The sequence below is a fragment of the Aquarana catesbeiana genome, linkage group LG01 (assembly GCF_042186555.1).
Source record: "Aquarana catesbeiana isolate 2022-GZ linkage group LG01, ASM4218655v1, whole genome shotgun sequence".
In the NCBI taxonomy this organism is placed as follows: Eukaryota; Metazoa; Chordata; class Amphibia; order Anura; family Ranidae; genus Aquarana; species Aquarana catesbeiana.
Genome location: NC_133324.1, coordinates 21,304,682 through 21,332,060, shown reverse-complemented (window position 1 = coordinate 21,332,060; position 27,379 = coordinate 21,304,682). Strand labels below are relative to the sequence as shown.

The 27,379-nt window shown below is 46.0% G+C and overlaps 1 protein-coding gene across 1 annotated transcript in view; it reads left to right on the top strand.

The window, feature by feature from the left end:
• DCTN1 (dynactin subunit 1) overlaps positions 1 to 15,619 on the top strand; it is a gene marked incomplete in the record, with an annotated part of 191,365 nt that extends 175,746 nt beyond the window's left edge. Inside the window, 6 exon segments of the mRNA XM_073618867.1 lie at positions 705 to 719; positions 4,849 to 4,982; positions 5,931 to 6,138; positions 10,835 to 10,908; positions 12,948 to 13,037; positions 13,648 to 15,619. Coding sequence (XP_073474968.1) covers positions 705 to 719; positions 4,849 to 4,982; positions 5,931 to 6,138; positions 10,835 to 10,908; positions 12,948 to 13,037; positions 13,648 to 13,785 — 659 coding nt within the window.
• Positions 15,620 to 27,379: the final 11,760 nt, after the last annotated feature.

Genomic DNA, 27,379 nt, shown 5'->3' with positions numbered 1-27,379 from the left:
GGCCTGCACAGAGTCCTGACCTCAACCCGATAGAACACCTTTGGGATGAATTAGGGCGGAGACTGCGAGCCAGGCCTTCTCGTCCAACATCGGTGCCTGACCTCACAAATGCGCTTCTGGAAAAATGGTCAGACATTCAGGCATTCCCATAGACACACTCCTAAACCTTGTGGACAGCCTTCCCAGAAGAGTTGAAGCTGTTATAGCTGCAAAGGTCGGGCCAACTCAATATTGAACCCTACGGACTAAGACTGGGATGCCATTAAAGTTCATGTGCGTGTAAAGGCAGGCGTCCCAATACTTTTGGTGTGTGTGTGTGTATAGATCTCTCTCTTTCTCTCTCTCTCTTTATTTAATCTATCTCTAGGTGTATATGCCAATCATATATATTTCTTTTAACCTATAAAACATGAACTGTTTTTTTTTTTTTCCCAGTGAATGGTTTAAAAACCACCCACTGTCCACCTGTAGGAAGTTTTCCACACAGGATAGAACATTTTTCTTCCTGCCTTGCACAGTTGTACAGACTCCTCCCCCTGTACTGACATCACTTACTGATTTCACTGCACACTGTGAGCTTCTACAGGCCTGGAACACTCTCTCTTGTGTGAGCCAATCCTGAACTGTCTGCTGTTTTTTTTTTTTTTTCTGTTCTGTTCTCTGAATTCTCTAATTTTGTGTCTTCCTGTCCTGTGCTCTGACAGAGGAAGAACAGATAGGTATAGTACCGGCACCCTGTACTCTCCTGTACGCAGCATGCACCCATTCATGTCTCCTCTACATTGTTACATGTTGGGGTCTGTTTATAAAAGGTCAAATTATTACTTTGTTGTGTGTTTTTGTTTTTTTTGGGGTTTTTTTGTTTTTTAATTTATTGTTTTTGGATGGAGTGGTAAAGCATTAGTAATACCCGGGTCCTCCTTTCACTTCCTCTCATGATGACAATGGTTTTATAGACAGTAAATAACGGAAAAAAATCTCGTTTTAGCCCATCTATATCTTATTTATTTTTCCCGGAAGGTGCCACATTATTATTTGTCAAGCATGACCTCATAAAGGATCTGTTCACATCCGATGTGTTGGCTGCACTGGGCAGCATTGTCTGATTGTCTGATAGAATTCCAATGCATAGACGAGGGGAGAAAAAAAAGAAGCGTTTTCTCAATCACTCTCTGCTTCAGTGATCTGCCCAGAAAAAAAAGTTTTGTGGCCAACCGAGCTCAAATGTCACTTGACATTGCAATAAAGTTCTAGCCAAGGAAATGTGCACTCACCGGACACTATTAGGCACACCCGTTTAATTGCTTGGTAACACAAATTGCTAATCAGCCAATCACATGGGCAGCAACTCAATGCATTTAGGCATCTAGACGTGGTGAAGACGAGTTCAAACAGAGCATCAGAATGGGGAAGAAAGTGGATTTAAGTGACTTTGAACGTGGAATGGTTGTTGGTGCCAGACGGGCTGGTCTGAGTATTTCAAAAACTGACGATCTACTGGGATTTTCACGCACAACCATCTCTCAGGTTTATAGAGAATGGTCCAACAAAGAGAAAATATCCAGTTGTGTGGAGGAAAATGCCTTGTTGATGTCAGAGGAGAATTGGCAGACTGGTTTTGAGATGATAGAAATGCAACAGTAGCTCAAATAACCACTCATTACATCCAAGGTATGCAGAATACCATCTCTGAACGCACAACACATCCAACCTTGAAGCAGATGGGCTACAGCAGCAGAAGACCACATCTGTCAGATAAGAACAGGAAACTGAGGCTACAATTTGCACAGGCTCACCAAAATTGTACAATAGAAGATTGGAAAAATGTTGCCTGGTCTGATGAGTCTGGATGTCAGCTGCGACATTCAGATGGTGGGGTCAGAATTTGGCGTAAACAACGTGAAAGTATGGATCCATCCTGCCTTGTATCACTGGTTCAGGCTGGTGGTGTAATGGTGTGGGGGATATTTTCTTGGCACACTTTGGGCCCCTTAGTACCAACTGAGCATCGTTTAATCACCACGGCCTACCTGAGTATTGTTGCTGACCATGTCCATCCCTTTATGACTACAGTGTCCCCATCTTCTGATGGCTCCTTCCAGCAGGATAATGCACCATGTCACAAAGCTCCAATCATCTCACCACTGGACAATGAGGTCCCTGTACTCCAATGGTCTCCACACTTACCACATCTCATCCAATAGAACACCTTTTGGGATGTGGTGGAATGGGGAATTCACATCATGGATGTACAGCTGACAAACTGCAGCAACTGCGTGATGCCATCATGTAACTATTGAGAAAAATCTCTGAGGAATGTTTCCAACACTGTTCAACCTATTCCACAAACAATGAAGGCAGTCCTGAAGGCAAAAGGGGGCACAACCCGGTACTAGCAAGGTGTAACCTTATAAAGTGGCCGGTGAGTGTAGAATGTTCATAGCTGCAGGTGGGTTCACACTACTGCTGGAAGGAAAGCCAGTTCCTGATGGCAAGTAATATCCAGTGATGTCCTAGATGTCCAGTGATGTCATAGAGATGAGTAGGCGGCAATCGCTGGGGGCTGGCCAGCCCTTATCAGCTGTCAGTAACCACCTGTATCAGCGGCACTGTATTTGTAGGAAGTGTGGGGGGGGGGGGGGGGGGGCTCTCCAGTCTCTCCAGTCCTTTGCCTGGTTAGTCCAATTCTGCCCATATGCCAGGTGGTGAACTTCTGGGTTAAGACTAAATTGGCTACATATATTATAAACAAGGCCACAAAATTACTGTCCACTAACTCGCCCAATAAGGCGTAGATTAACGTACCAATATAACACTGACAAATATATATATTATTACAGGGGATAAGGTCCCCCCGAGGAAAGCAGGTACTTTACATAATCAAAGTAGTTTGACTGTTGAAAAAAATAATTTTGTTAAGGACTTCAGAAAAAAAACAGAAGACTCCTGGGGGGGAAAAAAAGACCACCTACAAAAGGTTTATAATACCTCCACCCCACACATAATAAAAAAAACTGACAACGTTGTCAATCACTTGAAAACCCGTCCTGAAGAAGCCTGCGGGTATTCATAGCAGGCGAAACACGTTGACTGTAGCTTCCAAGCTACAGAGTCTGAGAATGTGAACTGATCACTGGGTAGTTTTTGTACCACAGGTCACCCGATGGCTCTAGAAAGATAATTCATTATCAAATATATCCATTAGATGGTGGGTAGACTATTGCACAGACAAACCAGTTGATAGCTCCGATCAGCTCCACAGAATAAAAAGATTGTAGCCAAAGCAAAATAAATAAAGTGCAGGCAAAAAAGAAAAAAAAGTTCTTGCTGTTTGGAGCGAACTTAAAAAGTAAATAACGCTAAGCAGCAGTTGGTAGTATACAGGATATGTAGACAGGCCGGTTACGTCGTGGTTTTCAGTCAGCTGGGATAATCCATTAAATTTACTGATTCTGAGAATTCCACTGTCAGACAGTTCTAGAAACTTCCAATAGTTCACATGGATTTTTGCCTGTCGGCACAGTTGGCTAGCTTGAGCCAACATTGGGCAAATCAATACATCGAGATAGGCAGGTAATTCTAATAACCTCCCTGTTTATGCTGACATGGAACAATCCGATCTCACACACAGCCAGAGCAGCAAGGCAGGTCTGAATTTCATGGCGGGGGGACATTCATCCACACAGGAAATGAGTTGCTACACTCAGTCTCCTATGAGGGAGCACCAAATAGCTGTAACCGGTAGATCGGCAAAGACAGGCAGTGAGCAGCCTTAACATAGGTATAGCATGAGCAGCCCAAGTTCTCAAACACGCTGACATTCAGCAGTCCATGTATACCATGCAGCCAGATGTGTTGTATCGGCAGCTTACGCCCCCTCGGTTCAGGCACTGCAAGCGTTCTCCCGAGTGTCCAACGGTCTTCAATACTGCTGAGCAGCACGTGGATCCCATCCCAGAGAGGGGCAGTTCATCCGCTGACATGCTCGTCCTGCTGTCTGTCAGTATAGCCCTGACTCTGTAGCTTGGAAGCTACAGTTAACGAGTTTCGCCTGCAGGTTTCTTCAGGACGTGTTTGTAAGCAATTGACAACGTCATCTTTTTTTTTATTGTGTGGGGTGGAGGTATTATAAACCTTTTGGTAGGTGGTGTGTTTTTTTCCACCTTTTTTTTTTTTTTCTGAAGTCCTTAATAAAGTTAAAGTCAAACTAAACTACTTGAATTATGGAAAGTATCTGCTTTCCTTGCAGGGGCCTTATACTCGGTGTTCATATTTTTGGTGATCTGGGTGCCACTGAAAATTAAGATGTGTGCCTTAGTTTGCCTCTCCCTGCTCTGAATGCTGCTCGGTGCACTTTCTCCTCCTCATTCATTCTTCACATAATTCAGCAACAATGAAATTGAAAGCAAAATCCATTTCATAGACACATAGTCCTTTTTTTTTACCTGGAATTTACAATGCCCAAAATATAGGGTAATTCACTTTTAATTTTTTTTTTTTTTTTTTTTTTTTTGTTTCAGCAGAGAGGAGAATGTAGTAGGGGCCTCATGAAGGTGGCCTTTCCACCTTTTTTCACCATCAGTTTTCTTTTTCTTTTTTGTAAACTAGAGTAAAAAGCAGGAAATATTATGAGGATAAATCACTTGACCTTTATAAATGGACCCCATTTGAGTCCATGAGAGTCACTTTGTTCATGATGGGAAATCTGCATGACTCCTGATCCAAGGTTGTATCACTAAATCCTTAAGATGCCCCTGTTGTTGTCAGTATGCATGCCGTGGCCGCCCTGACGATCTTCCAGTGTTCATGAACCTGACACGTCTCTGTGTTCATTGCTTCCCCATGTAGGAGTCGTCTCCAACCAGTCCATGCTTAACGGATCAGGTCCTGTACAGATAAGGGACTCGCCGCTGCTTCTGCAGCAGATCGATGCACTGCGCCTCTCCATGAAGCACCTGAAGCAGGAGAACAACAAGCTGAAGGTAAGGTGGTCCTCAAACACGGGGTAAAGCTGGCGTCCAGATTATTGTCTTCTGGGCCAAAGCAAATAATGGCTTATAGGGAAGGAGATTCTAACGGTCACGAAGATTGACCAGCAAGAAATGCTTCAGCTTATGGACAAAATACCAATGCTATAGCACCACATCCCTTTGGTTGAATTGTAGGTTTAGAGATTATGGGATTTTTAAGGTGCGTATTAAATTGATCAAAACAAATTAGAAATATAAAGGTTTTATTAATACACTAAAAGAAGATATTTCATAAAAGCAATGCAGAATACATTGCATAGACTCATACAATACAGTCCATATAGGTACAGCACAGTGATTCAATTCCCAACATGTTTTGCCCTAATGATGGGGCTTCCTCGGGGATTGCTGTCCATTTGGATAACAGCGCTTTCCCAGAGTACAATATTTGCAAATGATGATGGTTCAGGGAGTACACCGCACTGCGGGTAATCACAGGAGGCATTAAAGGTCCAGAGAGTCTGATTTGTACCCTAGGAAGGCTCTGTTTCCCAATTGGACAGCACTCCTGAGGAAGCCATCATTAGGGCGAAACGTGGAGAATTACATCATTCTGTTGTACCTATATGGACTGTATTGTATAAGTCTATGCAATGTATTCTGTGTTGCTTTTATGAAATATCTTTTAGTGCTATGCAATGTATTCTGTGTTGCTTTTATGAAATATCTTTTAGTGCTATGCAATGTATTCTGTGTTGCTTTTATGAAATATCTTTTAGTGCTATGCGATGTATTCTGTGTTGCTTTTATGAAATGTATAGATTTTAATATACTGAAAGAAGATATTTCTAATTTTTTTTTTTCTTTGGATTGATTTAATACGCACCCTAAAAATCCCATAATCTCTAAACCTACAATACAACTGCCCAGCACTTCTATCCCCTTTTTTTTACTTTCCAGGCTCAGCGGATGAAGGAGGAGCTATCTTCCCTACCGCTACTGCACGTGCCTAAACTGACCCTCCCCAAAGACCGCCAGCGGGAGGAGATCATGTCTGGGACGCTCTACCGCAAGACCAGTCAGCTGTTGGATACCCTCCATCAAATGAGCGCCAACGCCAAGGTGGTTGACATCACACACAAGAAAGGAGGTCTGTTCTATCATCACGGTAAACATATAGAGCCTTTTAGGGGAAACCTGTTGTGAATACCATGTGGTTCCGCCTCCAACTCATCGTCCCTCCTAGTAATGCTGCTTTGCTTGGCTTTGAGCTTAACCAAGGCTAGTCCAGTGGCTGTGGTACTTTTGAGTTATGGACTCACTACAGCAGGGATATGCAATTAGCGGGCCTCCAGCTGTTGCAGAACTACAAGTCCCATCATACCTCTGCCTCTGGGTGTCATGCTTGTGGCTGTCAGAGTCTTGCTATGCCTCATAGGAGTTGTAGTTCTGCAAAAGCTGGAGGTCCGCTAATTGCATATCCCTGCACTACAGCTTTGCTGATCAGGAATACTGATATCACTTTTTTTGTTTGTGATGAAATTCAATATAAGAAAGTCCAGCAAGATGTTACCTTTTTAACACCTTCGTGCCGGGCCTATAGCAGATTGACTGCTGGTCGGGACTTTCCTCCTTTTGAGTGGACATCATATGAAATCCTCTCAGAAGGTGTCGCACAGCAACACGATCTGTCACCACCTGTGTCCACCGGATACAGGCAATGACTGATCAGTGTACCGGCTCACTGCTGGTACCATGTGACCAATCACCGCAGGTCACATGACAGTTGTAAACCATGGATGGCTTCCTTTCATGCCATCCATTGTTTACAAATGTGTTTGCTAGCTGTAATTTGGTCACAGCGGTCACATGGTACCGACAGCGAGCCGGTACACTGATCAGTGTGATCACATGGTACAGACAGGGCCAGTCGCAGCCCCACTTGTTCCATGTGATTGGCTCTGGCCAATCACAGCTAATCACAACAAAACAATCAGTTTCATTCAGTATAATGTTTGCTTATTTTAAACTCTTTTTTTTTTATTAAATAAATAAAAAAAACATAACAAAACATGACATTCAAAATCACTTGTATATGTAGCATTCCTAGAATATTCATACTACAAAACATTCTAAATACCCCATTAAATACATTTAACGCCTAGATTCTCTCGAACTTCCTCCTCATATTCAAAAAAATGCCCTCCTCCCCCAAAGGAAAAAAAAAAAGTGAAGGTAATATTTACTAATTTAGGAAGGGAGAGCCAGGGGGCCCCACATATGGAAACCTCCCTGATTTCTACCTATCAATTCCCATTCCCCCCCCCCTCCTAAATCTCCAACCAACAAACTTATTCCAAACCAAGACACTCCCTCTTGTTTACCGTGGAAAAACCATAAATATCTAGAAATTTGTGGATTATTTATTAAGGGGTGGATCCAGGGGGTAACTGCTTGCTTGATTATAGCAATGTTATTCACTGCTATAAGCAATCGTAATGTAAAAAATAAAAATCCTGATCACTTCCTCAGATTCGTACAATGTTACTATAGTAACACTGTATTGCTCTGGTCACAATGTGTTATTAAAAAAAAAAAAAAATTGTGAAAAAAATGTCATAAAAAAGAATTGAAAAACTGTTTTCGTTTTTTTTTTTTTTTATACTGTCACCAGTCAGTGTCCCTGTTCACTGCCACACAAGTTTTTCTTTTATCTTCTATAAACGAAAAAAAGACCAACAATTTTTAATATTATTATATTTTTTTACTTTCTGCTATTATTATACAGGATTTATTTAGCACCAACATTTTGAGCAGCACTTTACAACATGCTATAAAACCTATCCAATAAAAACAAAACTTAAAACCAATCTTTTAATGAATTTTGCCCAATGCATGTCTTTGGTTAAAAAAAACAAAAAACAAAAAAAAACCCCAATAGGCGTATATTGATTGGTTTGCGTGAAAGTTATGCCCTGTACACACGACCGGTTTTCCCGTCGGAATAAACTCTGAAGTTTTTTCCGACGGAATTCCGCTCAAGCTGTCTTGCATACACACAGTCACACCAAATTCCGACTGTCCAGAACGCGGTGACGTACAACACGTACGACAGGACTAGAAAACGGAAGTTCAATAGCCAATAACTTCCGTCTCGTATTTGCTTCAGAGCATGCGTCGTTTTTGGTACGTCGGAACAGCATACAGACGAGCGTTTTTCCCGATAGTAATTGGTTCCGTCTGAAAAATTTAGAACATGTTCTCTTTCTAGGTCTGTCAGAATTTTCGATGTAAAAAGTCAGATGAGGCCTACACACGATCGGAATAGACGATGAAAAGCTCCCGTTGGACTTTTTCTGTCTGACATTCCGCTTGTGTGTACGCGGCATTATAGCGTCTAGAAACAATGGGATATATACGGCAATTTGAATTTATTTTATACTACTAGTGGCGACGATCAGCGACTTATAGCGGGCAATCTGACGCTAACTGACACTTTGTGGGTACTAACTCTCTGTAAATGTCATTGAGTGGCCCAGCCAGAGCCCATACTTGAACCCCATAATACCCTATAATGACAACGTGAAAGAAGTTTGTTTTGAAAACTTTGCAAATTTATTAAAAATACATTAGGAAAAAAATCCCATGTACATAAGTTTTCACAGTCTTTGCTCAATACTTTGGTGAAGCACCTTTGGCACCAATTACAGCCTCAAGTCTTTTTGAATATGATGCTACAAGCTTGGCACACCTATTTTTGGGCAGATTCTCCCAGTCTTCTTTGCAGGACCTCTCAAGCTCCATCAGGTTGGATGGGGAGCGTTGGTGCACAGCCATTTTCAGATCTCTCCAGAGATGTTCAAGTCTGGGCTCTGGCTGGGCCACTCAAGGACATACACAGATTTGCCCCGTAGCCACACCTTATCTTAGCTGTGTGTTTAGGGTCGTGGTCCTGTTGAAAGATGAACCTTCGCCCCAGTCTGAGGTCCAGAGCGTTCTGGAGCAGGTTTCCATCAAGGATATCTCTGTACATTGCTACATTCATCTTTCCCTCGATCCTCACTAGTCTTCCAGTTGCTGCCGCTGAAAAATATCCAGACAGCATGATGCTGCCACCACCATGCTTCACTGTAGGGATGGTATTGGCCAGGTGATGAGCGGTGCCTGGTTTCCTCCAGACATGACACTTGCCATTCAGGCCAAAGAGTTCAATCTGTGTTTCATCAGACCAGAGAATTTTGTTTCTCATGGTCTGAGAGTCCTTCAGGTGCCTTTTCGAAAACTCCAGGCGAGCTGTCATCTGCCTTTTTACCATAGGTGTGCGTAGCCTATTGCATTAGAGTGTGCACCCCAAAGCTCAAACACATATGCATGTGTGTGTATATATACGGAAGGTGTCAGGAGAGCAGTGGATGGTGTCATAAGGGCAGATATTGGTGGTGTCAGTAGGGCAGTTACGATATGATTTTAATTATTTTTTTGCAATTTTTTAGGAGAAAAAAAAAAAGATTTTTGTATTTGGTGAAATATCAGGGGTCTAAACATTGGAAATATGCACCACACGGGGTGATTAGGGTGTGCCCAGGCACACCTGGCACACCCTGTGCGCACGCCTATGCTTTTTACTGAGGAGTGGCTCTTGTCTGGCCACTCTACCATACAGACCTGATTGGAGGAGTACTGCAGAGATGGTTATCCTTCTGGAAGGATCTCCTCTCTCCACAGAGAAACTCTGGAGCTCTGTCAGAATGACCATCGGGTTCTTGGTCACCTCCCTGACTAAGACCCTTCTCCCCCGATCACTCAGTTTGGTCAGGCGGCCCACTCTAGGAAGAGTCCTGGTGGGTCCAAACTTCTTCCATTTACAGATGATGGAGGCCACTGTGCTCATTGGGACCTTCAATGCTGCAGACGTTTTTCTGTACCCTTCCCCACCCAGATCTGTGCCTCCATACAATCCTCTCTCGGAGATCTACAGACAATTCCTTGGACTTCATGGCTTGGTTTGTGCTCTGACATGTTACCTGTGGGACCTTATATAGACAGGTGTGTGCCTTTCCAAATCGTGTCCAATCAACTGAATTTACCACAGGTGGACTCCAATCAAGTTGTAGAAACATCTCAAGGATGATCAGTGGAACCAGGAGGCACCTGAGCTCAATTTTTTTGAGTGTCATGGAAAAGGTTGTGAATACTTATGTAGATTGGATTTTTTATTTTATTTTTAATACATTTGCAAAGATTTCAAACAAACTTCTTTCATGTTGTCCTTATGAGATGTTGTTTGTAGAATTTTGAGGAAAATAATGAATTTAATCAATTTTGGAATAAGGCTGTAACATAACAAAGTGTGGAAAAAGTCAAGCTCTGTGAATACTTTCCAGATGCACTTTAGTGGTTTTCATTCCCTGCTTCACAAACATCCAGATCCTGTCACTGAATACAGCTCTGTATTTACATTCATAGATCTGTGTTCTGGGAGACTCCGAGCTGATCGCCGGGTGCCATCAGTCAATAATTTGGTCGGGACCCGGTGATCGGTGGGTGCTGTGACCTATCACAGCAGAGCTGGGCGGGCATGCGCCCCCTATCCTGGAAATGCAGAATCACGTGTGTGTATGTATATGTATGTGTGTGTATATGTATGTGTGTGTGTGTGTGTGTGTGTGTTTGTGTGTGTGTGTATGTGTATGTATATATATATATATATATATATATATATATATATAATTCTGCATAGCCGGCCCACACTGTCGCAGTATATGTACAGTGCGCGGTCCGCAAGCGGTTAATAAAAAAAAAAAGGTTTACTTGTTATTGCAAATCAATATTCTAATCTCTAGTTGTAATATATCTGTACACAGGCACTCCATCAGCGCAGCTCTTTGAACAGGCCGCTCGCCTCAAGTCACTCAGCGAGACGATCGACAAACTGAAGGTAAATCGAAGCGACGGCCGCCAAAATCAGTACAGATGCAGAGTTTTCTTTTTACCAGTTGCAAAGCAACATCTGCTAATTGTCATTTTTGGGAAAGTTATTTCAAGGGAAGGAAATTAAAACTTTCAGGTCTCAGGCAACCCCTGCAGATAAATAGATCTACAGCTTATGGGACATTGGACCGAACAGAAAGTTGTTAATATGATAATAGGAAAAATAAAGAATGTTGTGTACTTAAAGCGGAGTTCCAGTCATTTTTTTTTTTTTGTTTATTAAAAGTCAGCAGCTACAAAAACTGTAGCTGCTGACTTTTAATAAACACACGCTCACTTGTCCCACCGCAGCCGTGTTCTCCCCGTGTCCTCCCTCGGCGGCACCGGCATCTTCACTATGAACACCCGGCTGTGACAGCTTTTGCGGCTTCATAGCCGGGTGCCCACCGCGCTCTGTGACTGGTCCCGAAGTCTTCTAGAACCTGTCATGTGTCCCAGAAGACTTCAGGAGGGAGGTGCGGGAAGGAGAACTTCCGTTCTGGTTGCCTTAGGCGATCGGAAGTGGGAGCACTGTCACAACCGGGTACCTGCTCTCTTCCCAACAGCTCATTTTCACAAACAGGAGCCAGGGAGGAGGCCCTAAAGCCGAAGTTCCACTTTTGGGTGGGACTCTTCTTTAAGGGTATTGAAACGATTGATAATAATGACTAGAAAAGAAATGCAGACCATAAGAAATGTACGGATCCCCGCACCTTGGTGTTTAGTGGAAGAGTTCAACTTTTGTAAAAAAAAAAAAATAAATAAATACACATCTTTTTGCTAGTAAAAAATGTGCGTTTATTATTCTTTTACTCTGCAGTCTGTAAAGCATTGGACCCCTCATCAGCAGATCCCTGGTGCAATGCCAGGAACCTTCTGTACGGGCAGACAGTTGAAATGTAGGAAGAATCCATAAACTACAAGAGTGCTCACCAGCGCCCTCGTAGTTCATTGAGAAGTACAAGCTGTCTGCCGCAATGGAAGACCATAGATGTAGTTCATTCTCATGAAACTGTGAATGAATGCCGTGGACATTTGGGCGAAGCATGTCTTTTTGAATTGTGACAGATGAGGCGTGGAGAAGATCCCCACCCCCCCACCTGCTGTCACAATGAGGGATCGGTAGGGGGGGGGGGCAGCCAGGTGATCTTTGGTAACCTATTATTCTTTATTAGTGGACAGTCTATGACCACCTTACATGGTGTTCTTTTTGGTACCCTCTTACATTGGTGGTCAGGGTAGTCCTCCCTTTGCATTGGCGGCCACTGTAGTGCCCCTTTGCATTGGCGGCCACTGTAGTGCCCCTTTGCATTGGCGGCCACTGTAGTGCCCCTTTGCATTGGCGGCCACTGTAGTGCCCCTTTGCATTGGCGGCCACTGTAGTGCCCCTTTGCATTGGCGGCCACTGTAGTGCCCCTTTTGCATTGTTGATCAATGAAATCCCCATTTACAGTGATGGTCAGTGAAGTGCTCCCTTACGTTGGTGGTTAGTGAAGTGCTACGTTTCATTGGTGGTCAAAGTAACAGAGTCTCTTTAGACCCCTTTCACACTGGGGCGCTTTTCAGTAGTTTTAGCGCTAAAAATAGCACCTGAAAAGCGCCTCTCAAGCCACCCCAGTGTGAAAGCCGGAATGCTTTCACACCGGGGCGGTCTGCTTGCAGGACCGGAAAAAAAGTCCTGCAAGCAGCATCTTTGGGGCGGTGCGAGAGCGGTGTATACACCTCTCCCGCACTGCCCCTGCCCATTGAATAGAATGGGCAGCACTGCCGAAGCGGCTGCAAAGCTCTTCGGCAGTGCTGCAACATGGGGGCTATTAACCCTTTCTTAGGCCGCTAGCGGGGGGTAAAAGCACCCCGCTAGCGGCTGTAAAGAGCTGCTAAAACTAGCGGCGCTTTACCGCCAACTCCCGCACCGCCCCAGTGTGAAAGGGGTCTAAAAGTAACTAGATTGTTTTAGTTAATTGACCATATTGTCTTTCTACACCCTGGTCTGTTGTCTGTTCACAGGATGAAGTCCTGAAGGAGACCGTATTGCAGTTCCCTGGTGCAAACGTCTCAACTGATTTCGCCACCTTCCCATCATTAGACTTTATAAAGGTGAGTCTGTAGGCTTTGTGGATATATATGTGTGTGTATGTATATATATATATATATATATATATATATATATATATATATATATGTGGTGTGAATTTAACACACCTGCTCCCCATTCACACCTGAGACCTTGTAACACTAACGAGTCACATTACATCGGGGAGGGGAAATTGCTAATTGGGCCCAATCTGGACATTTTCACTTAGGGGTGTACTCACTTTTGTTGCCAGCGGTTTAGACATTAATGGCTGTGTGTTGAGTTATTTTAAGGGGACACCAAATTTACACTGTTATACAAGCTGTACACTCACTACTTTACATTGTAGACAAGTGTCATTTCTTCAGTGTTGTCACATGAAAAGATAGAAGAAAATATTTACAAAAATGTGAGGGGTGTACTCACTTTTGTGAGATACTGTATATATGAGATATATAGATTAATAGAGATGTACTGTATATAAAAAGAGATATATCATTTTTTTCTAAATGCGTACAAACTTACACATTTTTTGTACCACATAATAGCCTAATTTTCGTCAGTTATAGTAAATTAACCGCTGATATAAAATTTGGCCTGGACATTTAACCATTCTCCATTTCTTTCCAACAGGCCAAAGAGGAGAAGAGAGAAGACACAGTTTACATCGGCAAGGTGATGCTCCCCTGTCAAGCGGGGGAGGGACAGATCCATCGCCTGGTGCTAACCCCGGAACAACTAAGCGAACTGCATGGTCGCCTCATCAGCTAGAGAGAAGTGGGCTATGCAAGTTGGAGGGGGGGGGGGTCACCCACTATATACAGGGACGGATCAGAAGTGCCAGGTGGGGTCCGTACACACACCTGCCTCGCCAGCACTGGCCCGCTGCTTTTCTCCATTACCACTGAGTCCCTGGAGTGCCGATAACTGCATAATGACACAACAGGTAGTAGTTACCCCTCTCCTCCATCGCAGACCAAATAGTAAAGCATGGCTAAAGAGTCGCCAATCTGGCAAATGTAAGCAGGACTTTTAAAGGTGTTTTCTAGCTCCTTTCACTGCAAGAGGCTTCTCTGCCACTTTGCCTGCTTTACTGGGCCTGGTCATCAAGGACCCCGCTGCCCCCACGTCAGCCCTCGATATAACCTGTCACCTACTATTATGTAGCAGGCATATGAGCATCCAAGCTGCATATCTACCTGCTTTAAACTTAAAAGCCCTCTGACAATATGGCTGCCCCTATGTCTGGCACTATTGCAAAAGTTGTCAGACCTGCAAAAAATGATTATTTACATATGTCATCCCCTTATGTCTTTACAGGCTCTTTAATGAGCTCGCTGAGAAATGTTCCGGTTTTTGCTCAGGGCACCAGTGTATGGAACACATGATCAGACACATCATTCAGTGGGGGGGCATTTATCAAGCAAATTAGTGACACGATTAACCCTGGTTCACACTATAACTTGCATGTGAATCGCACAGGAAACGCAGCGCATTCCTGTGGAATTCACAAGGGATTCAGTGCGGTGTGATTTAAGCCCATTCAAAATGAATAGACTCAATTCACAAGGCATTGTACCCAAAAAAAAGTGCAGTCACCTTTTTCGGAGCCGCATCGCATGATTGTTTTGTATTATGCAATTCAGTGTGGGCAAACCACACTGCATTTGCGATCCTTTTGCGGTGTCATTGTCTGTTTTTTGACACCTGCAGCGGATCACAATGCAGTGCGGGAAACGCACAGGGATTACTGCGTTTCCCACACTGCATATGTGTGAACCTAGGCTTGGTGGCAAACCAGGCTGCGTCTCCTTCAACAAAGTCTTTGCAACAAGTTTACAGGCCTGTGTGTTTGTATTCCTGGGCAGCCAAGCGCGACAGTTTGCAAAGTTTACTGAATATAAGACAGATTTCCACTCTGAACAGACGCAGAATTAAGACATGGTCAGGGTCAGGTTTGGATTTTACAGCAGCAAAGGAGGAGTTTATGACTTCGGCCGAGACATCGTAATAAATCAGTCTCGCAATGCATTTTACTGCTCCTGTTTAGTATTGCTATGCCTTGTGACAGGATTGATAAATGTCCTCCCATGTGTCTACAGTTTTTTTTCGTGACCTCAAAATAAAAAATAAAAATTAGAAGAATTATTTCCTACAAATATGTTCCAAGAACCTGTACAGCCATAAGGAATAGGACACATCACTATTTTACAAAGTGTTTTTTTTTTTAAATTGTTCCGCTTACCAAAATTGTCAGGTTACACTTCAGAAGAAAACCACTTATTGAATGGCGGCACTCGGGAAATTCAACACTAACGGTGTAGCTTTGTTCCTTATCGCTCGGATCATGCAGACTTGTTTAATGACGTCACTCAATGGCGGGGTCCCGTGTCCTGGATGGGCGGGGTCCCGTGTCCTGGATGGGCGGGGTCCCGTGTCCTGGATGGGCGGGGTCCCGTGTCCTGGATGGGCGGGGTCCCGTGTCCTTCTTCGGAATCTGTCTTCGGTGTGCCTACTCTGCACAGCTGTGGTTCTTACATACAATATTTATCAGCGTTGGCTTTTTCTGTATGCACTCTAAATAAACTGAAAGCTATAAAGTGAATGAGTTGGTGGTGACTTATTTTTTCTAAGGCTGACAGATCTGGGTTACTAAACACTTTTATATACCCTGGAGCAGTGGTGGTCAACTTTGATATAAGGGGACCCCAAGTGCAGCTCTTAAACCTACAGAAGGAGCAGACATTTTGTTCCATAAATGCAGTGCTACAGAGAGATGTCATACTGCAGACATGCTAGGGGCAGAGGTTTGGAGACTGCAGACATGCTAGGGGCAGAGGTTTGGAGACTGCAGACATGCTAAGGGCAGAGGTTCGGAGACTGCAGACATGCTTGGGGCAGAGGTTCGGAGACTGCAGACATGCTTGGGGCAGAGGTTCGGAGACTGCAGACATGCTTGGGGCAGAGGTTCGGAGACTGCAGACATGCTTGGGGCAGAGGTTCGGAGACTGCAGACATGCTTGGGGCAGAGGTTCGGAGACTGCAGACATGCTTGGGGCAGAGGTTCGGAGACTGCAGACATGCTTGGGGCAGAGGTTCGGAGACTGCAGACATGCTTGGGGCAGAGGTTCGGAGACTGCAGACATGCTTGGGGCAGAGGTTCGGAGACTGCAGACATGCTTGGGGCAGAGGTTCGGAGACTGCAGACATGCTTGGGGCAGAGGTTCGGAGGGTGCAGACATGCTAGAGGCAGAGGTTCGGAGACTGCAGACATGCTAGAGGCAGAGGTTCGGAGACTGCAGACATGCTAGAGGCAGAGGTTCGGAGAGTGCAGACATGCTAGAAGCAGAGGTTCGGAGACTGCAGACTTGCTTGGGGCAGAGGTTCGGAAACTGCAGACATGCTAAAGGCAGAGGTTTGGAAACTGCAGACATGCTTGGGGCAGAGGTTCGGAGGGTGCAGACATGCTAGAGGCAGAGGTTCGGAGACTGCAGACGTGCTAGAGGCAGAGGTTCGGAGAGTGCAGACGTGCTAGAAGCAGAGGTTCGGAGACTGCAGACATGCTTGGGGCAGGGGTTCGGAGACTGCAGACATGCTTGGGGCAGAGGTTCGGAAACTGCAGACATGCTAAAGGCAGAGGTTTGGAAACTGCAGACATGCTTGGGGCAGAGGTTCGGAGGGTGCAGACATGCTAGAGGCAGAGGTTCGGAGACTGCAGACATGCTAGGGGCAGAGGTTCGGAGAGTGCAGACGTGCTAGAAGCAGAGGTTCGGAGACTGCAGACATGCTTGGGGCAGGGGTTCGGAGACTGCAGACATGCTTGGGGCAGAGGTTCGGAAACTGCAGACATGCTAGAGGCAGAGGTTCGGAGACTGCAGACATGCTAGAAGCAGAGGTTTGGAAACTGCAGACATGCTAGAAGCAGAGGTTTGGAAACTGCAGACATGCTTGGGGCAGAGGTTTGGAAACTGCAGACATGCTAGGGGCAGAGGTTTCGGAGACTGCAGACATGCTAGGGGCAGAGGTTTCGGAGACTGCAGACATGCTAGGGGCAGAGGTTTGGAAACTGCAGACATGCTTGGGGCAGAGGTTTGGAGACTGCAGACATGCTTGGGGCAGGGGTTCGGAGACTGCAGACATGCTTGGGGCAGAGGTTCGGAAACTGCAGACATGCTTGGGGCAGGGGTTCGGAGACTGCAGACATGCTTGGGGCAGAGGTTCGGAAACTGCAGACATGCTAGAGGCAGAGGTTCGGAGACTGCAGACATGCTAGAAGCAGAGGTTTGGAAACTGCAGACATGCTTGAAGCAGAGGTTTGGAAACTGCAGACATGCTAGGGGCAGAGGTTTCGGAGACTGCAGACATGCTAGGGGCAGAGGTTTCGGAGACTGCAGACATGCTAGGGGCAGAGGTTTGGAGACTGCAGACATGCTAGGGGCAGAGGTTTGGAGACTGCAGACATGCTAGGGGCAGAGGTTTGGAGACTGCAGACATGCTAGGGGCAGAGGTTTGGAGACTGCAGACATGCTAGAGGCAGAGGTTCGGAGAGTGCAGACATGCTAGAAGCAGAGGTTCGGAGACTGCAGACATGCTTGGGGCAGGGGTTCGGAGACTGCAGACATGCTTGGGGCAGAGGTTCGGAAACTGCAGACATGCTAGAGGCAGAGGTTCGGAGACTGCAGACATGCTAGAAGCAGAGGTTTGGAAACTGCAGACATGCTAGAAGCAGAGGTTTGGAAACTGCAGACATGCTAGGGGCAGAGGTTTCGGAGACTGCAGACATGCTAGGGGCAGAGGTTCGGAGACTGCAGACATGCTAGGGGCAGAGGTTTGGAGACTGCAGACATGCTAGGGGCAGAGGTTTGGAGACTGCAGACATGCTAGGGGCAGAGGTTTGGAGACTGCAGACATGCTAGGGGCAGAGGTTTGGAGACTGCAGACATGCTAGGGGCAGAGGTTTGGAGACTGCAGACATGCTAGGGGCAGAGGTTTGGAGACTGGACAGGTAGATGTGTCTCATCTCTGCTTCCTTTCACCACTCTGCATATCACACATATCATAGATGAGAAGAGGGTACAGCGGTGGGGCAGATGTGCAGGGAGGTACAGTGGTGGAAGAGATGAGAAGGGGGGGTTCAGCAGTGGAACAGATGAGCAGGGGGTTCAGTGGTGGGACAGAAAAGCAGGGGGGTAGAGCGGTGGGGCAGATGTGAAAGAGGTGTATTGGTGGGGCAGGAGAGCAGGGGGGTTCAGAGGTGAGACAGATGTGCAGGAGGTACAGTGGTGGGGCAGATGAGAAAGTGGGGACATTGGTGGGGCAGATGAGCAGGGGGTTACAGTGGTGGTACAGAAGAGCAGGGTGGTAGTGGTGGGGCAGATGTGCAGGGGGTTACAGTGGTGGGGCAGATGTGCACGGGATTACAGTGGTGGGGCAGATGTGCACGGTGGTACAGTGGTGGGGCAGATGTGCAGGGTGGTACAGTGGTGGGACAGATGTGCAGGGTGGTACAGTGGTGGGGCATTTGTGTAGGGTGGTACAGTGGTGGGGCATTTGTGTAGGGTGGTACTGTTGTGGGGCAGATGTGCAGGGTGGACAGTGATCTGAGGTGTGGAGTTGCAGGAATTGGGGCTGATCTGAGGCGTGGAGTTGCAGGAATTGGGGCTGATCTGAGGCGTGGAGTTGCGGGATGTTAATTTCTCACTACTAAAGTAGTTTACAGCATTTACTTTATAAAAAATCATTTTCGTGATTCAGAGTGTGAAGTTGAAATTTTATAAAATCGGCACGCTCAATTTCTTTGAAAACATTTTTCAGCACACTGCGCTCAAAAAGTTGCCTACCCCTGTGCTATTATATACACATGTACAGCGGAGTTCTGCTTGCACCTGAAAGGATAAACAAAGTTAAATGGTTATACTGACAAACTTCTAAAGGGGAAACCTCGGCCAGTCTATAAACCTTTAACTTTAATGAGAGGTCGGACTTGATGGCAATGGTATAAGGACCCTTATAGCAATAATGACAGCAATGTCTCCATTGCAGATCTGATAGTCTTCACCAGCATGTAGGAGCTCATTAATTGTATCCAATAAGGTGTAATCGCAAGCAATGCGATTTCTTGAAATGGTAGAAGCTAAAGGTGTCTATGCACAGTGTTCAAGGTTCAGTAAAGTATTCCCAAGGTAAAGAAGTCTGTGCAAAGTGTCCCAGTGAAACCGTAAGAGAGGGTTTGTAAAGGTGGGCAATTGCCCTCTCACCAACGTCCAGGCCGATTCAATTCCCTCCGGACAGCAGCTGCCGTTTTGATCTCCCCATGCGAAGCGTAGAACACGGGTTGGCAGGCGACCAAAGTGGTGCTGGATGGATGTCCGACGACCAGCAAGCAGTGCTAGGCCCCTCTCGTTCGAGTTGGAATGTTTACACTGTGTGGTAGGCCGCAACCTCTCTCTCCATGCACGGGGAGGTCCGTCTCGTGTCAGGCCCAGGAAGAAGGGACCGCAGGGTCAGGCTTTGGCTTCTTATATAGTTCCTCCCAGCAATCTCTCCGATGGTAGCAAAAATCCCTGGGATATGTAGTCCAGGTACAGAGTCATGCAAAGCAATTATTAATCTGTGGAACTACTCATCCCACAATCCCTTTTAGTTTTAGTTCCCCCCCCCGGCTGCAGGTTGGGCTCTGGAGGGATGGAAGGGATGGAGATGTGCAAAGATGAGTGCACAGCGGATCAGGTAACTCTACAATCTGCGATTTTAAATATAAACCCCATGTTCCAGTGAGGCCCCTCAGACTCCCACCCATGTATGTTTATAGTATTTTTATACATCTACTGAGCAACCCTTTTGTGTTTGCCCCTATTTATCATGAGCTGAACTCAAAGATCTACGACTTTTTCTATGTACGCAAAAGGCCTATTTCTCTCAAATATTGTTAATAAATCTGTGTTGGTGAGCACTTCTCCTTTGCCTAATCCATCCACCTCACAGGTGTGGCATATCAAGATGCTGATTAAACAGCATGATTATTGCACAGGTGTGCCTTAGGCTGGCCCCAATAAAAGGCCACTCTAAAATGTTTTCTTTTTTTTTTAATCTTAATTTAGTCAACAAATTTCTCGAATTTAATAACGGATTTAGTAATAATTGAAGAAATTGTATAGCAAGGCCCTTTGCACTTTCCTAATTATTGTTAAATCCGAAGGCGATTGTGCAGAGAGAGACGGGTACAATGAGATTGTAAGGTGTGGCCAACCTTTAGATACAATTGGCATGAGTGTAATACGTCTGACCACTAGAGGGGAGGATGGGGTTGGAATAGGAAACCTGTCAAGTAAATCTCAACTAATTACAAGCAGCTGTGTTTTGCATTGGAGGGATCTGCGCTGCCTGTCCTCCTCTAATAGAAAACATGTGTTTGTGGATTAAACTTCAATTCTAGTCTTTCAAATATTGTTCTAGAATAGATGAACAACTGAAACCAAAGTCCGTTTAGGCCAGTTTCACACGGAGGCGGTTTTCCGGGTGTTTTAGAAACGGCCTCTGAATAACGCCTGAAGATTGCCTACCATTCATTTCAGGGTGACTTTTCACACTGGGGGAGGTGCGCTTGCAAACGTTAGGCAAAGACCTGCGAGCAGCATCTTTGGGGCAGGTTTGGGAGCGCTGTATACAAAGCTCCCAAAACGCCTGCCCATTGAACTGAATGGGGATCGCTTCCAAAAGCGTTTTTGGAAGCACTGCAACACGGGCACTTTTAACCCCTTGTCTGGGGTTAAAAGCACCCCGCTAGCGGCTGAAAAGTGGCGCTTTAGTGCTGACGGCTGGGTGCTGCAGTGTGAAAGTAATCTCATTATAGACATTCTTGCAACAAACTAGGATTGCAGAGAGAGAACACAAGGCGTACGGACCGGACGTGCTGAGCATTAATTGGGGGGGGGGTCACCACACAATAGGGAAGAGGGAACAAATGTAATAAGGGTGGGTTCCAATAATTCATAAAACTAGTCCCACTGTAAGACTCGTTTCACACCGAGGCGCTATAGCGTTAAAAATAGCACCTGCAATCCGCCCTCAAACAGCTGCTCCATTGTCTCCAGTGTGAAAGCCCGAGGGCTTTCACACTGGAGCGGTGCGCTGGCAGGACATCAGGAAAAGTCCTGCCAGAAGCTTCTTTGGAGCGGTGAGGGAGCGGTGTGTTTACCGCTTCTCCACCGCTGCTCCCCATTGAAATCAATGGGGCAGCTCTGCGATACCGCTGGCAAAACACCGCTATTGCAGGCGGTTTTAACCCTTTCTCGGCCGCTAGCGCAAATCCGACAGTAAAACGCCGCTAAAAATAGCGGCGTTTTACCGCTGGCACTATGGGCGGCTCGGTGTGAAAGCTGTCTTACTGATGGCAGCCAATACCGACCTACAAGTCCCACTGTTACGGATAGCAGCCAATACCGACCTACAAGTCCCACTGTTACGGATAGCAGCCAATACCGACCTACAAGTCCCACTGTTACGGATAGCAGCTAATACCGACCTACAAGTCCCACTGTTACGGATAGCAGCCAATACCGACCTACAAGTCCCACTGTTACTGATGGCAGCCAATACCGAACTACGAGTCCCACTGTTACTGATAGCAGCCAATACTGAACTACAAGTTCCAGCAGTTCCTAGCTGCTTCTCCTTTTAGTGTCCTGCTAGTAAGACTGGGCAGCCACGAGTTTCTCCATGTCTACCACTGTAGTTAGGCCCCATTTGCACAGGGCTTATTAATGCGTACTCTGTGCGAGGGCTGTGTATACCTGCACCCGGTTGTACAGACATGGGGGTGAATACAGGCACTTCAACATCAGAGCTAACTCTGGCATTTCTACAGTTCTTGGCCAGAATTTTGGCCTTAAGCACTGGAAAGGTCTCAGCTTGTCCATTCTCTTTCAATGACCTCTGGCTTCACTCTCCCTTTTAAAGACTTTTCTTCAAGGTGTATCTTGCATTAATCTCCCATTTGCAGTAGACTGTGCTTCCTTGTGATCTCAACTAGGTTCTCTCTGCCCTGCAGAACCCCCCACTTTGAACCCATTGGGGATATTTTTTTGGAAGGTTTTTTCTTGGTTGCTATCGCATCTGTTAGACATGTCTTTGAGTTGTTGGCTCTTTCCTTTAAGGAACAATTCCTCATACTTCACAAAGTCAAGGTTGTTTTTTACGACCAAGACCATCCTTTCTTCCAAAGGTGGTATCGGTCTTCCTCGTGCCCTGCACCGAAGGATATCTCTTCATTGCCCGGACATAGAGCCGTTAGAGTCTACCTCTTAACTACAGCTTTGATTTGATGGACAGATGCCCCATTTGTCCTCTCGTCAGGACCTTGCAAGGGACACCCTTCTTCCAAGTCCACTATCGTGAGGTGGATAAGAAATCTGATCACACTGCCATTCCACCAGATTGATGGAAGTTTCCTGGGCATTTCAGCCACAGGCCTCTGTAGCCCGGCTCTGTAAGGCTGCTACCTGGTCCTCTGTTCATACGATTTCAAAGTTCTACTAGGTGGATGCCCAAATATGAATTTGGGTCTGTTGACCCTTGTTGGACTTATTGGCACAGTTCCATTTGCCTAGTTATTGACCACTAGTGTTGGGCGAACGGTTCGGGCCGAACATTTGCCTGTTCGCTGAACACCCAAATTTGCAGGGTGTTTGCCAGGTGTTCACCCCGCCAAACACCCTGCAGATGCACTGCGTGCTGCACAGTGTCTGTCCACGTATTAAGTGCAGGATATAATAAAAACTGTATTATATTTAATCAAGGCCACTACCGCAAAGCCACCTCCCACCCCCCGCTGTCAGATCTCGTATTCTAGATTTCTATTCCACAAAGCAAGAAGCATGCTTGTTTTGTGTAAACACTTAAGTAAGCAACTTTGGCCGCACAATGAAAAACAAATGGAAGATCCGAGGCCGGAATAATAACATACTGGCTGCTCTACCCGAGGAGAAGCAGATGAGGAAAATGTTCCCCGGCATCTCTCCAAGGTTGCAGATATAAATATTTACCCAGCCGTGCACCTTTCTGCAGAATCCACCCTCCAAGAATATGTCGGAAGTCCTCTATCCTCCACAACTTCTTGTCCTTCTGAGATGCTGCGATCAGCCGAAGCTTCATCCCTGACTGCCATCCACATGAGGACAAATCTAGGAAAAAGCTGAGAATGCAGAGGCAGAAAATAGTACATGGACTTTATATTTACAGTTTATTCAGTAATAAAAGATGGTACATCTGACCCCCGGCCTTCCCTTCAGTCTCACACCCTGCACCAGTTTTGTTTGTGTGGGGTCCCCCTTTCCTCATCTATGATGATTGTCTGGTATAGATGAAGGGAATCCCCAGCCATTTACAAACAGCTGGAAGCTGTCGCTTTTGTTTCTTTGTATTGTATATTTTGTACAGATACACCACTTCGCAGGCAGGTTCAGGACATCCATTGGACATGTTCTTTAAAGGAAATTTGCATTCTTAATGTATCCCTGTAAGCATTAATAAAAAATGCTGCTCCCTGCCAGACAATTAAAAAAAACTTTTTTTTTTTTTGCTTTGGTGCATGTCCTTTATGGCAATCACCCCTCCCCCCCCCTCATTCCATATGTTTGATAATCTCTAGTGTCTGTGGTCAATAGGAGGATGAATAGTGCTCCATTATTGTTAAGGGAAGGAATGATGTCCCATCATTGGTGTCAGTGGGAGAAATGGTGCCCCATTGTTGGTTTCTGTGAAAGGAATGGTGCCCCATTGTTGGTGTCAGCAGGAGGAATGGTGCCTCATCATTGGTGTCAGTGAAAGGAATGGTGCCTCATCACTGGTGTCAGTGAAAGGAATGGTATCTCACTGTTGGTGTTAATGGGAGGAATGGTGCCTCATTAGTGTCAATGGCAGGAATAGTGCTTCATCATTGGTGTCTGTGGTTGGAATGGTGCCTCATTGGTGTCGGTGGTTGGAATGGTACCTCATTTTTGGTGTCAGCGGGGAGGAATAGTGCCCCATTGTTGGTGTCAGTGGAAAGAATGGTGCTTCATCATTGGTGTCTGTGGGAGGAAACTTGCTTAATTGTTGGTGTCATTGGTTAGAAGGTGCCTCATTGTTGGTGTATGTGGTTGGAATGGTGCCTCATTGTTGGTGTCTGTGACAGGAATAGTGCCCCATTGTTGGTGTTAGCAGGAGGAATGATACTTCATCATTGGTGTCTGTAGTTGGAATGGTGCCTTGTTGTCAGTGTCTGTGGTTGGAATTGTGCCTCGTTGTCGTGTCTGTGGTTGGAATTGTGCCTCGTTGTTGGTGTCTGTGGTTGGAATTGTGCCTCGTTGGTGTCTGTGGTTGGAATTGTACCTTGTCGGTGTCTGTGGATGGAATTGTGCCTCGTTGTCGTGTCTGTGGTTGGAATTGTGCCTCCTTGTGGGTGTCTGTGGTTGGAATTGTGCCTCGTTGTGGGTGTCTGTGGTTGGAATTGTGCCTCGTTGTGGGTGTCTGTGGTTGGAATTGTGCCTCGTTGTTGTGTCTGTGGTTGGAATTGTGCCTCGTTGGTGTCTGTGGTTGGAATTGTGCCTCGTTGTTGGTGTCTGTGGTTGGAATGGTGCCTCGTTATCGGAGTCTGTGGTTGGAATTGTGCCTCGTTGTTGGTGTCTGGTTGGAATTGTGCCTCGTTGGTGTCTGTGGTTGGAATTGTGCCTCGTTATTGGTGTCTGTGGTTGGAATTGTGCCTCGTTGTTGGTGTCTGTGGTTGGAATTGTGCCTCGTTGTGGGTGTCTGTGGTTGGAATTGTGCCTCGTTGTCGGTGTCTGTGGTTGGAATTGTGCCTGGTTGTCGGTGTCTGTGGTTGGAATTGTGCCTGGTTGTCGGTGTCTGTGGTTGGAATTGTGCCTCGTTGTCGGTGGTTGGAATTGTGCCTCGTTGTCGGTGGTTGGAATTGTGCCTCGTTGTCGGTGGTTGGAATTGTGCCTCGTTGTCGGTGTCTGTGGTTGGAATTGTGCCTCGTTGGTGTCTGTGGTTGGAATTGTGCCTCGTTGTTGGTGACTGTGGTTGGAATTGTGCCTCGTTGTCGGTGTCTGTGGTTGGAATTGTGCCTCGTTGTCGGTGTCTGTGGTTGGAATTGTGCCTCGTTGTCGGTGTCTGTGGTTGGAATTGTGCCTCGTTGTCGGTGTCTGTGGTTGGAATAGTGCCTCGTTGTCGGTGTCTGTGGTTGGAATAGTGCCTCGTTGTCGGTGTCTGTGGTTGGAACTGTGCCTCGTTGTCGGTGTCTGTGGTTGGAACTGTGCCTCGTTGTCGGTGTCTGTGGTTGGAATTGTGCCTCGTTGTCGGTGTCTGTGGTTGGAATTGTGCCTCGTTGTCGGTGGTTGGAATTGTGCCTCGTTGTCGGTGGTTGGAATTGTGCCTCGTTGTCGGTGGTTGGAATTGTGCCTCGTTGTCGGTGGTTGGAATTGTGCCTCGTTGTCGGTGGTTGGAATTGTGCCTCGTTGGTGTCAGTGAGAGGAATGGTGTCTCATTGTTGGCGTCAATGGGAGAAATGGGGCCTAATATCAGTAGGAGGAACAGTGCCCCAGGGTCCGGATAAAGTCAAACAACGGGCTGCAGTTTGGACACCGCTGGCCTAGAAAATAATAATTCTTGGATAAAGTTTTCCAGACACGTCCTGAACTGAACCCAGTTACATTTGGTTCATCACTACTGATGGCTCTGGTGCCTATTGGACTGAACAGTCATACTTCTACACCCTGCAGAGCTGCTGTAACAGGAAAGTGTAGGGAAGACAATTAAAATAAAGGGTATTTGTACAAAGTCTGAGTGTTTATCTACTTCAACCTAAATGCTTAATGTTGGTACACCTGTATCAAACTTTGGCTGTGCTCAACAGAAGTTGATTGTTAGAGTGGCTTCTATCAAATAGACCTGCTGGAAAACCAGCATTTAATCAGCTGCTGCAGTTCTGATCAGGTTACGCTGATGGTGGTGTTGGGGCGGGGGGGATGTTCCCGATGTCAGAATACACTGATCAGCACTGCTCGAATGCAAATTTTCCAACAGGACCGGTCATGAGAAGTCGATCGATAGATCAACTTCTCATGGATGGGACCGGACCTAGATGGATTGAAATTTGTCCAGTTCCTGCTGCCATCTATGACCAGCTTAATTCTTCCCTCCTGGTACTTCAGATTGCGGGAACCTCACACTCACCCAACAAGCAGCAGTATTCTTGCAAAGTGCACCACAACAACCAATTCTCTTCCTCTAGTGGAACTTCAATAAACTAACATCTATTGCTGAAAAAAGAACATATAAGTGATATGGGACTTTAAAGGTGCAAATCATACAAAATAACATATAAAAGGAAAATCTATACAAATTTTATTAAATGAACTACATCAGTAAAAACAATACATGTAGTATACTCATGGCCATGGAGGTATGCAAAGCATCCTATAAATGACAAAGGTTTACTGTAGTCACGTTCTGATATTCTACATGTTTCGCCATATGGCTTCTTCAGGAAAGAACGTGAAGGTTCACGGTAGACCTATATTTCAACATGATGACGCACCACGGACGCAGAAAAAGGGGGAGTGGCCACGCAGCGCGACGTTCCCGGATGTCCAGCACCCGCATGCGCACAGAGGCACACGCGTCATACCCAAACGGTGCTTCCTTGCGTCCCTCTGAACGTGTCAGGAGTCGTGTCCCAGCTCACAAAATCATCTGAGACTGGATGTCCCGCACAGCTGAGGTCCTCCCCTAACAGCAGGTGCACATGGGGAGGCCTATGATGAGACACTCCCACGTGCGCCCTTGGGCGTCCGTACGTGGACTCGATGGCCCGCTACGTGGTCACTCCCCCTTTTTCTGCATCCGCGGTGCGTCATCATAGCGTGACACTCTGCGCCGTGCTCTGACGGGAAGGGGTACTTAAGGACCCACGTGGCAGTGGCCATATTGTTTTGATCCTTGGAAGCCTCATGTTCAGTGGTACAGGAAAACATGTATGGGTGTGGATGGAGTAATATACTTTCTTTTTTTAAACAAATACTGGTAATGGATACTTATAGTGGGATGTCACCTTTTGATATGCATAGGCATCGATCGATGAGTGAGGTTTGAACCGACTTCCGTCGTTCCTTACTTCCTTTTTGTCTTTTTTGGAACTTGTGCCCCACTAGATGGATGGGCTCTCCTTACCACCAATATTGAGGCAAGTACTTTTTGGGATTATGGATATCAAGCCCTAAGTGAATGCTTTGTGTTATTAATATTATATACTAAGGGTCCTTTTCTCTCACTTAGTAATTCCCCTTGGGTGACTCTCTCCGTGATACCATGCCTGTTTTCCTGTGGA